This window comes from Octopus bimaculoides, chromosome 1, assembly GCF_001194135.2.
Source record: "Octopus bimaculoides isolate UCB-OBI-ISO-001 chromosome 1, ASM119413v2, whole genome shotgun sequence".
Classification (NCBI taxonomy): Eukaryota; Metazoa; Mollusca; class Cephalopoda; order Octopoda; family Octopodidae; genus Octopus; species Octopus bimaculoides.
Genome location: NC_068981.1, coordinates 194,694,792 through 194,708,492, shown reverse-complemented (window position 1 = coordinate 194,708,492; position 13,701 = coordinate 194,694,792). Strand labels below are relative to the sequence as shown.

Genomic DNA, 13,701 nt, shown 5'->3' with positions numbered 1-13,701 from the left:
GTCATGGCCGGTATGACAGACTTTAACAGACTGTCTGTTAAAGTCTGTCATACCGGCCATGACGAAGGGAAATAGCCCTGAAACTCGAGTTGCCTTTATATATATATATATTTATATTTATATATTTATATATTTGATCCTTTATATTGAACACTCAATATTTCATCTACATTCAATACTTTCTTTCATGGTGCCATCCATTTTTATTTTATTTTATTTTATATTGTATATTGTATATCATATTATATATTGTATATTCCATATTCTATACCCCACATTAGTTCTGCAGGAATATAAATAAAACATAAAAAACAGACAGTGTTGGAACTCTTTTAAGCAAAATAATATATATATATATATACACATATATATATGTTCATATATATATATGTTGGTTAGTTGGTAACTTTATTCTTCTGGTCATGCTTTACAATGTATAGAGAAAAAGAGAGAGATTTAAAAGAGAGATACAGAGAGAATTAACATAAGAAGTGGTGGATGTGTGTTCATACTAGGCTTGGTGGCAGGCAATGAATATTGGAATGCAATGCATGCGCACACACGCACACACATAGTGTGAGATACAGAATCAAAGAGACAGAGAAGGCAGGAAGGGGAGGAGGTAAATGCTAGAGGAATAGTGGGAAGAGTTATTCAAATGAGATTCTTTTTTCTTTACTATTACTTGGTTTTGAAACTTAATATTCATTTCGTCATTTTGTATAAACAGCAAGAAATGTGATGAAATTTAAATTATAATTATTAAATGTGTGTCATATTTCCTGGTATTACCCAGTGTGGCGAAAGCATACTATTGGAGTTACTCATTAAATGGCAAGGAACTCCCTTGTATGTGTGTGTGTGTGTTTATCATAATAATAATTATTATTTCTTTATTGCCCACAGGGGGCTAAACATAGAGGGGACAAACAAGGACAGACAAAAGGATTAAGTAAATTACATTGAACCCAGTGCATAACTGGTACTTATTTAGTTGACCTCGAAAGGATGAAAGGCAAAGTCGACCTCGGCAGAATTTGAACTCAGAACGTAACGGTAGACAAAATACCACTAAGCATTTCGCCCGGCACGCTAACGTTTGTGCCAGCTCGCCACCTTAGCCAGAACGTTTTCTTAACCAGAAACGTTTACTGTGGGACAAACCCATTGTAGTTCAGGCTCTCACTACTAGAAGCCACTTGATGCAACCCTCAGGCATCAGTCTGCCGACTGGTGGTTGCACGTGGAGTCATGCTTCACTTGGTGTGTCTTTGTTTTGCAATGCTTCTCCCCTGTTCATTGATTTCTGGAATGGCTTCCATGAAATTTTGTTTCTTGCTGGAGAACACAAGTTTACGAGTGGTTTCCATGCTTTAGGAATGGTCACTTGTCGTTTAAAGACCAACCTTGTTCAAGATGACCGTCGACCTCCGGAACGAATGAAAACATCATGGAAATTCATGAACTGATCTTGGAGTGCCGTCACCGAACAATTGAAGAACTTGTTGATATGACTGTTGTGTCCTGGAGCTGCTGCCAACGAATTTTGAGCGAGGAATTGCGAATGAAAAGAGTTGCAGCAAAATTTGTGCCTCGCTTCCTCACTGGACATCAAAAACAGTCTCGACTGAATGCGTGTCGTGAACTGAAAGAACAGTTGGAAGTATTTCCGGACCTTTTGTCGAAAGTCATCCCTGGTGGCGAAAGCTGGTGCCATGGAATTTGCAGATGTGGAAGAGGTGAAGAAAGGAACGATGGAGGCGTTAAAAGGCATCATTTCGCAAGAATTCCAGGACTGCTTCGAATAATGGAAAACGCGCCTGGACCGATGCATTGCTTCAAATGGAGAATTCAATATGAAGGCAATAAAAGTGTAAGCATTTAAAACTAAGTGAATAAAATAACATTGCAAAAATTCCAGTTTCTTTCGGGTACCCCTCCCCCATATATACCTTTGTTCTTGTCAGTTGTTCCCTGTACATCTGTTATAACGGTTTATTTATTCTTCCCCCCTCTCTCTCTCTCTCTCTCCTTGTCTCATATACAAAGACATGGCTACAAATAAAAGAGAGAGTGATAGAATGTATCCAGAATGTCTGTTGTATGCAGCTGTGACCCGAGTCAAAGGTCGACAGGGTTAGAGGTGAATTGGTAGAGCGTCAGATAAACTTCTTAGTGATATTAAGTTAATTCTCTTGAAATGTCTGTCACATTCAGGGATTCAAATCCAGCCAAGGCCATCTTTGCCTTTCATTTTTTAGGGATTATTGAAGTAAGTCCCCAACATGTACCTGTGAATCATGTAATCCACTTTTCCCTTGGACTTACACCATCATCATCAACATCATCACCATCATCATCAACATCATCGTTGTCGTCATCATCATCAACATAATCATTATCATCATCTTTGTCATTTAATGTCCAGCTTTCCTGATGTCATGGTTTGGATGGCTTGAGAGAATTGTGTCCTGCTCCCATGTCCACCTCGGCACGGTCTCTTTAACTGGATACCCTGTCTAATGCCGACAAATTTAGAGTGTCCTTGCTGCTTTTTCCACGGCATCAGTACCAGTGATTTACGGGGCTAAAAACCCTATCATGGACCCTTTAACAGAAGGAGAATAGGAGAGAAGAGAAAGTGGGTGATGAGGGATGGTAAGAGAGGAGGGGATGCAGCAGGGAATTGGGGAGAGAAAAGAGATTAATGATAGGAATTAGTGAGAGAAAGGAAAGGATGGAGATAAAAGATGATAGGATGGTCATTCAACTTTATATGCAATGAATACAGACAGAAGGTGTGAGGGAAACGGGTCAGAAAGAAGCCATTGACTAGAATGGAGAGGAAACCTAAGAATCATTAAAGACAAGACAGGTGTCAAGAGTTAAAAAACCAAATAAGTTTTTGTAGTAGCCGTTGCCAGTGCCACCTGACTGGCTCCCGTGCCGGTGGCACGTAAAAGGCACCCATTACTCTCTCGGAGTGGTTGGCATTAGGAAGAGCATCCAGCTATAGAAACCTTGCCAGATCAGATTGGAGCCTGGTACAGCCTCTTGGCTTGCCAGTCCTCGGTCAAACTGTTCAACTTGTGCCAGCATGGAAAGTGGATGTTAAACAACGATGATGATGATGACGACTGTATACCTGCTTATGGAGAGAGAGAAGAAAGCAAATTGACATTTTTAAAGAGTCAGCTTAAGACCGTTTTGTGGTGTTTGTTTCGGCTGTCTGTGCTCTGAGATCAAATCTCACTGTGATCAACTTCTCCTTTCATCATTTAAGCTCCGAGTCACATTCTGCCTCGGCTCTTGTGAATGACCCTTGCTAACCCTCAGTCTCACCATGGTGAATAAGGCAATTCTTCAATAGTGGTGGGTGGAGTCAACAGAAGGTCTCGTCTGGTTGAAGAATGTATTTATTGTGTGTGTGTGTGTCATGGAGGTCAGTGGTTAGGGTATATGGCTCAGGTCCACTCATCTGGCAAAAATGAGTCGTCCCTGTCATTCAAATGTCCAGCCTTGTCATATTCTGTGCCATACTGAATCTCCCTGAGGACTATGATAGGGTTACACGTGTCTGTGGAGTGCTCAGCCACTTGCACGTTAATTTCACAGGCAGGCTGTTCCATTGATTGGATCAACTGAAACACTCGTCAATGTAACCAACGGAGTGCCTCTGTGTGTGTATGCGTTTGTATGTGTAATGATGGACAGTGATACATAAGCTGTGATTTGTTTCTCACTTGTTTTGCTTAGAAATTAAAAATTTTAACATTGATTTCCTAATCTGAATAAAAGAAACCTGTCTACCTTAGAGTCATTACACCTGTAGATGCATTAATGAGTTCCATTCAGACTCTAAAAACATTGATTACCGAATATCAGGAGAGTCTTGTAGATTGCTTGAAGTGTTGTGATAAAGAAGTAAAATAGTGAAGACTGAGGGCTTCTTACAATGTGGAAAAGAAATGTTTTTAATAATCTTTGTATTTTCCGGGCCCAAAGGCCCACCATCGGAAGCAAACAGTCAAGAAATGCCTTTCTATTCAGACACTAGCCACGTTGCTTGTGGTGTGGACAGCAACCCTATGACATCCATAAAAGTGGTGAGGCCAGTGGCTTATAGAAGCTGTTTGGCATTGTATAATTTGATGCTGTTATGGCAAATATTGCTAATATTGATGGTTGTTATTGCTTGTTCCAGTCCATTTGTCACCAACTGCTGCTCTATCTACGACCATCACCACTACCAAAAATACAAGCAGTTGCTTCCATTGTGACTGATACCAACCAACAGTTGCTTATTGTCCACCATCACCACCTTCACACACACACACACACAGTAACCTCTGCAACCATTTGAAGAACAGCTGGTGCTACTATGATCACTGACCACCCATTGCTTCCCCCACCACTTACTCTGAAGCTGCAAGACCACTGCCCACTACAAATCATGAGCTGAGTGGGGGTGCTAGATTCCCTTGTTTGAAAATATAAGGACACAGATTGTGTCGTATAGCCAGCTGGAGACGATGTCTCCTGGGGCTAAATTACAGCAACATTCGTCTTAAACCAGGACTGCCATGTTATGTTGGCAAACAATCTTTACTCCAAAGTACTGTTGCTGAATATCTCTCGTTGTGAGATTTAAAAATAGTAATTTTCTAGTGTCTGAATAGTCTAACATTTCTTGACAGTTTGCTTCTGATGAAGAACCTTTGTGCCTGATATATATATATGTAAGTTAATAAGTTTATTCGTTTCCCTCCTTGTAAGAAGCTCTCCATCTTTCCTCTTCAATATTCAAGACTATCCAAAGAAAACTCATCTAGCCGAGAACCTGAGTTTCTTCAGCAATGGTTTATTGTCTTCATATTCTTCACTATCTCTGCTATCACCAACAACAGCTTTGTTATTCCTTGTTTTGTTGATCCTTGGTATCCAGGGTTATCGTCTGGAACTTTCAACCAGATTCTGACAATATTTTCCATGACATTTCACTTGCCCTTTCAGACATAGAAACCCTTCAAAATTGTACTCTATCTCCACATTGTGCAGAAATCTCTTACAAGCATTGACTCCAGTTTCACTGTATAAGGAGAGACAGCAGATATAGACTTAACAGAGACACATTGGGGGAGAAACCCCAATGATGTGTGTGTGTGTAAATATATGTGTATGTGTATGTATATATATATATATATATATATATATATATATATATATATCCTAGCTTCTATCATTATCACCACCAGCATCATCGTCACCATTTTCATCATCATTTTATGTCCCGTTTCCTTGCAGGAAAAGCTTGGATGGGTCATTACAGTTCAAGTCAGTTCCTACTCAGGGTTACTGCCCTCCTAAATGGTTCAGAGTATCTCGTCTCACTCATGTTTCATTTCTAAGTTGGTTTCTATGATTGATGCCCTTTCTCTCACCAACTACTCTATAGAGTGCCCTGAATGCATTTTGTTCTGGCACCAGCAAGAGTAAAGGGTCCTCTTACCTAGCATTGCGCCTGCTCATTCACAAACCACTTTACAGAGTGTGCTGGATGTATTTTATGTTGGCACCAGCACTAGTGAGGTTGCCTTGTATTCTGTAAGACTAAAGAGTTTTTACTCTGTTATGATATTGTCATAGGAATGTAACTGAAAGGAAAGATGAATAGAAGAGAGAGAGAGTGAAGTGATGACAGAAGAACTAGAATTTGTAGGTGGCCGGAGTAGGAATATGTGGTAGAAACGGTGATGAGAAGGAAGTAAGCACAATCGACACGTCTATAGGTGGACAGTGGTAAGATAGATTTGTGGATGTTAATAACAAATGGGCCTGAGAGAGGGAGTGATGACTGGCAATACAGAAAGAGAAATAGTAGAGTGCATCAGGTACAAAGAAAACCAGTGCAAGTCCTTATACATAGGCCTCTCATGATGAGCAAGTCATCATTGCCATTTAGAATCCTTTTTCCATTCTGGCATGGCTTAGATGGTTTGACTGGAACTGGTTCCAGTCATAGTTGGCTTGGTTTCTACCACTGCCCTTCCTCACATCAACCACTCCAAGAGTGTAGTGGGTGCCCTTTTATGTGTCACTGGAACTGGCCATGGCTATGATTTCATTTCACTTGATGGGTCTTCTCTCAAGCACAGCAAATCGCCAAAGGTCATGATCACTTGTCATTGCCTCCGTGAGACTCCACATCTGAAGATCATGCTTCCCCACTTCGTCCCATGTCTTCCTGAGTCTACCTCTTCCTCAGGTTCCTTCTACAGTTGCGATGGCAGAATTATAAGGATGGTAGTGATGGGTAATGGGTACTGAATACAAGTAAGTCCAGTACTTACTGTAGGGGTAGTATGGTAGAGCGATAGAAGACTAGGTGAGAAGGATTAGAGAGTCAAACAAGTTTCATACTTCTCTGTGTTACACAGGCAGCATGGTACAAGAAAATAAAAGGTGAGTGATAGAAGGATTGACAAGGTATCAAAGAAGCAAGGGCGGCAACAGATGTAGACTTAACAGAAACATATTTGGTGAGAGACTCAAATGTGTATACATACATACATTCACAGACACATACGCACATGTAATGCTTCCCAGCTTCCATCGTTACTATCACTTTTAATATTCTCTTTATGGTGCCAGTGCCACCTTGACTGGCTTCTGTGCCGGTGGCATGTAAAAAGCACCCACCACACTCTCGGAGTGGTTGGCATTAGGAAGGGCATCTGGCTGTAGAAACACTACCAGATCAGATTGGGGCCTGGTGCAGCCAGCTGGCTTCCCAGACCCCAGGCAAACCGTCCAACCCATGCCAGCATGGAAAATGGACGTTAAATGATGATGATGTTTGTATGATTGGATGAGTGTTATCTAGAAGTATGTGCTGCCATTCACCCCCTCCTTGAGATTTATCTGCATCCTAAGATCCTTACAAAGAACACTCTTTATATGACCATCAATGGTGATAAAAACCGCTTGCTTTCTTATTCCAATAATGGCACCTGGCTCAAGGAGGGCAGTGACTTCAAGTACCTAGGGTCCTATTTTGCTGACACTCAAAAAGACTTCCTTACGTGCAAGGGACTAGTTGATAGTGCTTTTAATAAGCTCCAAAACATCTGCCAACCAAAGATTTAAATGTCAATAAAGTTTGTCTTCTTCAGAACATAAGCAGAGAGCATTGTCTTCTATGGAGGAGAAACCTGGACAATGAAAAAGGAGCATTAAGATCACCTTGATGGTTCATTCCCCTAGAATCTCAAAACCCCTCAAGCCGTGAGCACGAAAACCAAAGAGGAGATTTATGGACACCTTCTCAACCATTTCTACTATTATTATTCCATTTCGGGTAAGCTTTTCTGACCACTGCTATCACCAGGCTGTATCAGGTTGTGTATTTTGAAGGCTTTTGCACCTTAATAGAAAACAAAGACCCTCGGCTACATCGATGTTATTGGCAATAATACACAGGGTGAAATGAAGCTAATGAGATCCAGTCTCATTAGCAGTCACTCGAAGAAAACGAACAAGAACAAGAAGAATATTGGCAAAGTATGATAAAATCTTGCAAAAAGCATGATAAAAATCCATGCCTCTTATCCTCTCATCACACAACATTAACAAACCTTCTCTTTGTGCTATGTATTAGAACTTGTTGACTAGTTTCTCTCTTAAATTTCATGATTTTGGATATGACTAATGTGTGTGTGTGTGTGTGTGTGTGTGTGTGTGTGTGTGGAGAGAGACAGACAGACAGATATAACTTAGTTATATATTTCATGAACATCATCGTCATCCTTTTATGTCTGTTTTTCTGCTGTCAAGGATTAGATGGGTCATCTTTGTCTTCTTCATCTTTCACACACACACACACACACACACCAACTGAAAACCGACAAATTTTGGTGTTGTGTCTGTCTTACAAAGCCCTTTCCTGCTTGATATGAAGAGGAGCAACAGATCTCCCCTTACTCTGTATATAAGTGTTTACTCAGAGTTCCGACCCTTCTTGATGAGGACTAAACAATGCAGTTTGGCAGCAACGTATGTCCATGCTTTCTTCATTCACTCCACTTTGGCATCGTTTATGCTACTCAGTACTCTTCTTCACACCAACCACTTTACAGAGGGCACCGAGGGCATCTTATTATAGCACCACTGCTATACGGGTTGTCCCATTGCAATGTGGCTTGCATCCATGTCTCATTCTTCTATCCTATTTTTGGTAGGGTTTTATAAGGGAAAGGGGCCATGTCTTTATGGTGTCATGCACAGGATTTAGTAGCCGAATCTATGTACCCTAAAGGGTCACTAGTGTAGATGGGCAATTTCTTTCCATACTGTTGGTAAGAGTGGTCAGTTTTGGATGGATAATGTTACTCTTGTGGTCAAAGGGTGTTTCCAAGATATTGAGCTAGTCAAGAGGAACTTAGCTTGGAATTGAGACAATTTTCCTGATTGTAGTGAGGCCTTGTTGCCAAGCTATATGTCTTGGTTACTGTGACATTAGGGTTACTGGTTCCGTCCATCATAGGAGCTGTGGGAAGGGTTAAAGAAAGCTCCTGTTACAGACGGACAGTTTCCAAAGAAATCTGTTGTGACGTAAAGGCTACTAGCTGTCTAGCCACTATTTATTTATACACACACACATATTTTATATGTATATATCTAAACCATTCATATACACTCGTACACATATATGCATACATACACATATATACACGTTACACACCCTCCAAATATACACCAACATTCAGTATCTAACCAACAAACAAGTCTATAATAATTATTTCCTACTTTATATTTTTCCCCCCCACCAAACCACTCGATTCCCCCCACACTCTGAAGCTACTGGATACAAAGGTACTTGCAATTTAACTTTCTACTTTTCTTTCTCTCTCTTTGTCTTCTGTTCATTGGTGCATGGTTGTTGTGATGCTTGTGTCGACATTGCTAATATGATTCAGGTACATCCTTGTCTGTCCTATATTTATATATTTATGTTGGCACAATACACCCAGTGCAGTAATCTCTGTAAAGGAGTTGGTGACAGGAAGAGCATCCAGTTGTAAAACCTGTGCCCCTCCCCCCCAAATGTAAACACTCAAGCGAGATGTGAAATTGTTAAGCAACATCATAAGCTACAGGTCTATTTGACTCGTTTTTTATGAAATTCAACTTAAAAACCTTTTGAATTGTGAATGAAACACTCATGGAGTGGTTGGCGTTAGGAAGGGCATCCAGCTGTAGAAACACTGCCAGATCAGACTGGAGCCTGGTGCAGCCTCCTGGCTTCCCAGACCCCGGTCGAACCGTCCAACCCATGCCAGCATGGAAAATGGACGTTAAACGATGATGATGAAACAATATATGAATCAACTTTTGTTACCAGCCCCTTCGTCCTGACTGGCTCCTGTGCTGGTGGCATGTAAAAAGCACCATCCAAACGTGGCCATGCCAGTGCCCCCGATTGGCTCCCGTGCCGGTGGCACATAAAAAGCACCCACTACACTCTCAGAGTGGTTGGCATTAGGAAGGGTATCCAGCTGTAGAAACCTTGCCAGATCAGAATGGAGTCTGGTGCAGCCACCCAGCTTGCCAGTCCCCAGTCGAACTGTCCAACCCATGCCAGCATGGAAAGCGGACGTTAAACGATGATGATGATGATGATTTTCCCGAATCAGCCAAACACTGTCAATATCTTATTAGAGCAATTAATTCTAGGTATAGGAAATTACGTGGTTGCATTTATATTAGGTATAATAAACCCAGACTAGGATGCATAATTGCATACAGAGCTGTGCAGTTGCTGCAGTAGAAACATATGTAGGTCAGTGTTATATATACTGTAGGAAACTTTAATCATAAAAAGTTTTGGATGTGAATAAATCTCCACTCTCTTCATGGTTTTCATTTATATATTTATATGTGTGTGTGTGTGTGCGTACAACTATATTTAACATGTTTATGTAGGCTTAGATATGGAAGGACTTAGGCTGCTAAAATTGTCTCAAGAGAATTGTAGGATGCATGCATTTCTGCATTGTTGCACCTTGTCAGCTATAGATGCTGGGTCATTCTTCACAGCCACTAAAAATTTCTGGTTCTTGTATTAGAACATTGAACCGTACATGTGCTGTTATGTGCAAAAGAAGCCATCACGTGTGTGTATGTGTGTGTGTGTAAAAGTTACAGGCACACTAAAAAGTATTGAATAAAATATAGGTGTGTATAATCATATTTAATAGGTTCATGCACACTTGGACATGGAAGGATATAGGCTGCAGAAACTATTTCCAGAAACAAAAGAATTCTCCTTATACACAAAATTTGTGAAAAAACCACACCATTGGGCTATGAATGATATTGGATTGCAAGATGCATGCATTTCTGCATTGTTGTGAATCATCAGCTCCAAATACTGAGTCATCATTCATGGTTGGTTACTAAAAACTTGTTTTTTCTTATATTAGACCAGCAAATGGTCTAATATTTGCTGCTCTAATTGGCCACAAAGCTTCCTCAATCTGGAATTAATTATTTATTAATTAGAGGTATACTAAGCAGCTTAGTACCGCCTGACTGGCCGTCGTAGGATTTTCGAGCGAGATCGTTGCCAGTGCCCCTGGACTGGCTCTTGTGCGGGTGGCACATAAAATACACCATTTTGAGCGTGGCCGTTCCTAATACCGCCTGACTGGCCTTCATGCTGGTGGCACGTAAAAGCACCCACTACACACTCGGAGTGGTTGGCGTTAGGAAGGGCATCCAGCTGTAGAAACTCTGCCAGAGCAGACTGGGGCCTGGTGCAGCCATCTGGTTCACCAGTCCTCAGTCAAATCGTCCAGCCCTGCTAGCATGGAAAGCGGACGTTAAACGATGATGATGATGTCCCTAAGGAGAATTTCTTCCCTTGAGACAATTTTAGCAGCCTAAGTCCTTGTAAATCAGTGCCACTATCATTGCCAGTTTCCCACAAAAGCTTGTCTGGTCATGGGGAAATATTACCTTAGAGTTCTATATTTAGGAGATGAGGAATTAAGTACATTATTTACTTTATTTACATTTGACAGATATTTGTCCTCATCTTGTTTGTTGTTAACACAACGTTTCGGCTGTTATACCCTCCAGCCTTCATCAGGTGTCTTGGGGAAATTTCGAACCTGAGTTCTCATTCCTAAGGTAGTTTTCGATGTTATTATTAACATATGCCCATGAGCATATGGCGTAGTGGTTAAGAGTGCGGGCTACTAACCCCAAGATTCCGAGTTCGATTCCAGGCAGTGACCTGAATAATAATGATAATAATAACATCGAAAAATACCTTAGGAATGAGAACCCAGGTTCGAGATTTCCCCAAGGCACCTGATGAAGGCTGGAGGGTATATCAGCCAAAACGTTGTGTTAACAACAAACAAGATGAGGACAAATATCCATCAAATGTAAATAATGTAAATATTACCTCAGTTGGAAACAAGTGAGGCTTGGTGACAGAAAGGGCATTCAACCATAGAAAATCTGCCACAGTATAATTCAGTTAGGGTTTATGCCAGGAAGAGGAAAAACTGAAGACAGTTACAGGAGATAGTTGTTGTTTCTTGGGTTTATTGATCTGGAGATTTATTTCCCAGCATACTCTGCAAGTCATCATCTTTCTTTCTCCAGCAACAGACGTTGTGAAGAGAAATAGGTTGAAATGGTTGAGTCATGTATTGAAGAAGAACGAAAGTGACTGGATGAGAAGAGGGATGGAAATGAATGTGCCAACCACACTGGCCGACTTAACACACCAATATCTCAACTCCCAGCACCACCATTATGATGACACCGCCACCACCACCATCACCTCCATTACTTTCCACCACCATTGCCATTCCTCTACTGTGTCCTCTACAGCTCGTATATTTTTCTTTTGATCTCTAGTGATTATAGCAGCTGTTTAGAAGTTTACATGAAATATTGATAACAATATCCAGAGTTAATGCAGATAGTTTTAAATTTTGAATCGAGATGTCAGGTCCTACTCTGAGGGTGAGTCAAAAAGTAATGCCATTTTGTTTAGGACAGGTATAATTACCAACACAGGAACATGTATCAAACGTCAAAATGAAGCTGGTCCTCTGTGGATCACATCCCTACTTCTCAACATAGTCACCGTTTCTCTCAATAGCAATGTATCCCTGCCCCGTAAAATTCTGTTGACTGTTCTTTGAGCAACTTCTTCACAACAGTTTTCACTTCCTCATTATTGGAATAATGTTTGCCTCTCAAACCCTCTTTCATGGCACCGAAGAGATGATTGTCTGAAGGCGCTAAACCTGGTGAGTGGAGGTAGTGAAGAAGTGGCTCAAAGAACAATCAACAGAATTCTATGGAGCAGGGATACATGCTCTCATTTGAAGGTGGAATATTGCTATTGAGAGAAGCGGTGACCATGTTGAGAAGTAGGGATGTGATCCACAGAGGACCAGCTTCATTTTGATGTATGATACATGTTCCTGTGTTGGTAATTATACCTGTCCTAAACAAAATGGCATTACTTTTTCACTCACCCTCGTAATTCTGATAACAATAATCTTTTGATAATATTATTTGTAATTATTAAAAGTGATCCTCTCCCGATATATTTTTATAAATCTGTCTGTTTTCCCTGTATATATGACTCTGTATGTTTATATACTTATCATTGTTTACTTATATCCGTGTATATCAATATACACTTATGCACACACCCACACGCACATATCTCTATAAACACTTACACACACATACATGTGTCAAACAGATATATGTGATTGCGCACATATAAATATATATATATATATATATACACACACTGGAGCCTGATGCAGCCACTGGCTCTACAGACCTCAGTCAAACTGTCCAGCCTATGCCAGCATGGAAAACAGACGTTAATTGATGATGATTATGATGATACTCCAATTAAAGTGACATAATCGGAGCATATATATTATCATAATATATTATTATGGTTATTATTGTAACTTTTCAGCCTTTGGGTTTATGAAAATTTATGTATGTGTGTGTGTATATATATATATATATATATATATATATGAGGCAAGTGAAATCAAAATCAAAATCGAACCAAACTCGACAACTGGCGCCCATGCCAACCTTTCCTTCGTTGGACACTAAACTCTACTTGCAAAGACCTGTTGGGGCAAGTGAAATCGAAATCGAACCAAATTTGATGACTGGCACCCATGCCAGTAGAGCGCTAACAGCACCATCTGAGCAGGATCGTTGCCAGAGCAGCTGTCTGGCTCCCGTGCCGGTGGCACATGAAAAGCACCATTCAAGCGTGATCGTTACCTGCGTTGCCTTACTGGCACTTGTGCCGGTGGTACAGGAAAACATTCGAGCAAGGTCATTGACAGTGCTGCTGGACTGGCTCCTGTACAGGTGGCACGTGAAAAACTCCATTTGAGCGTGGCCGTTGCTAGTACCGCCTGACTGGCCCTCATGCTGGTGGCACGTAAAATGCACCCACTACACTCTCTGAGTGGTTGGCGTTAGGAAGGGCATCCAGCTGTAGAGATCTTGCCAAATCTGATTGGAGCCTGGTGCAGCCCCTTGGCTTGCCAGTCCTCAGTCAAATTGCCCAGCCCATGCTAGCATGGAAGGCAGACATTAAACGATGATGATGATATATATATATATATATATATA

At 40.9% G+C, this 13,701-nt stretch overlaps 1 protein-coding gene across 1 annotated transcript in view; it reads left to right on the top strand.

Moving 5' to 3' along the window:
- LOC106869902 (ubiquitin carboxyl-terminal hydrolase calypso) overlaps positions 1-13,701 on the top strand; it is a 32,450-nt gene that overhangs the window by 13,136 nt on the left and 5,613 nt on the right. The window contains exon 10 of the mRNA XM_052973833.1: positions 8,857-8,871. Within this exon, the coding sequence (XP_052829793.1) occupies positions 8,857-8,871 (15 nt within the window). The remainder of the gene's footprint in view (positions 1-8,856; positions 8,872-13,701) is intronic.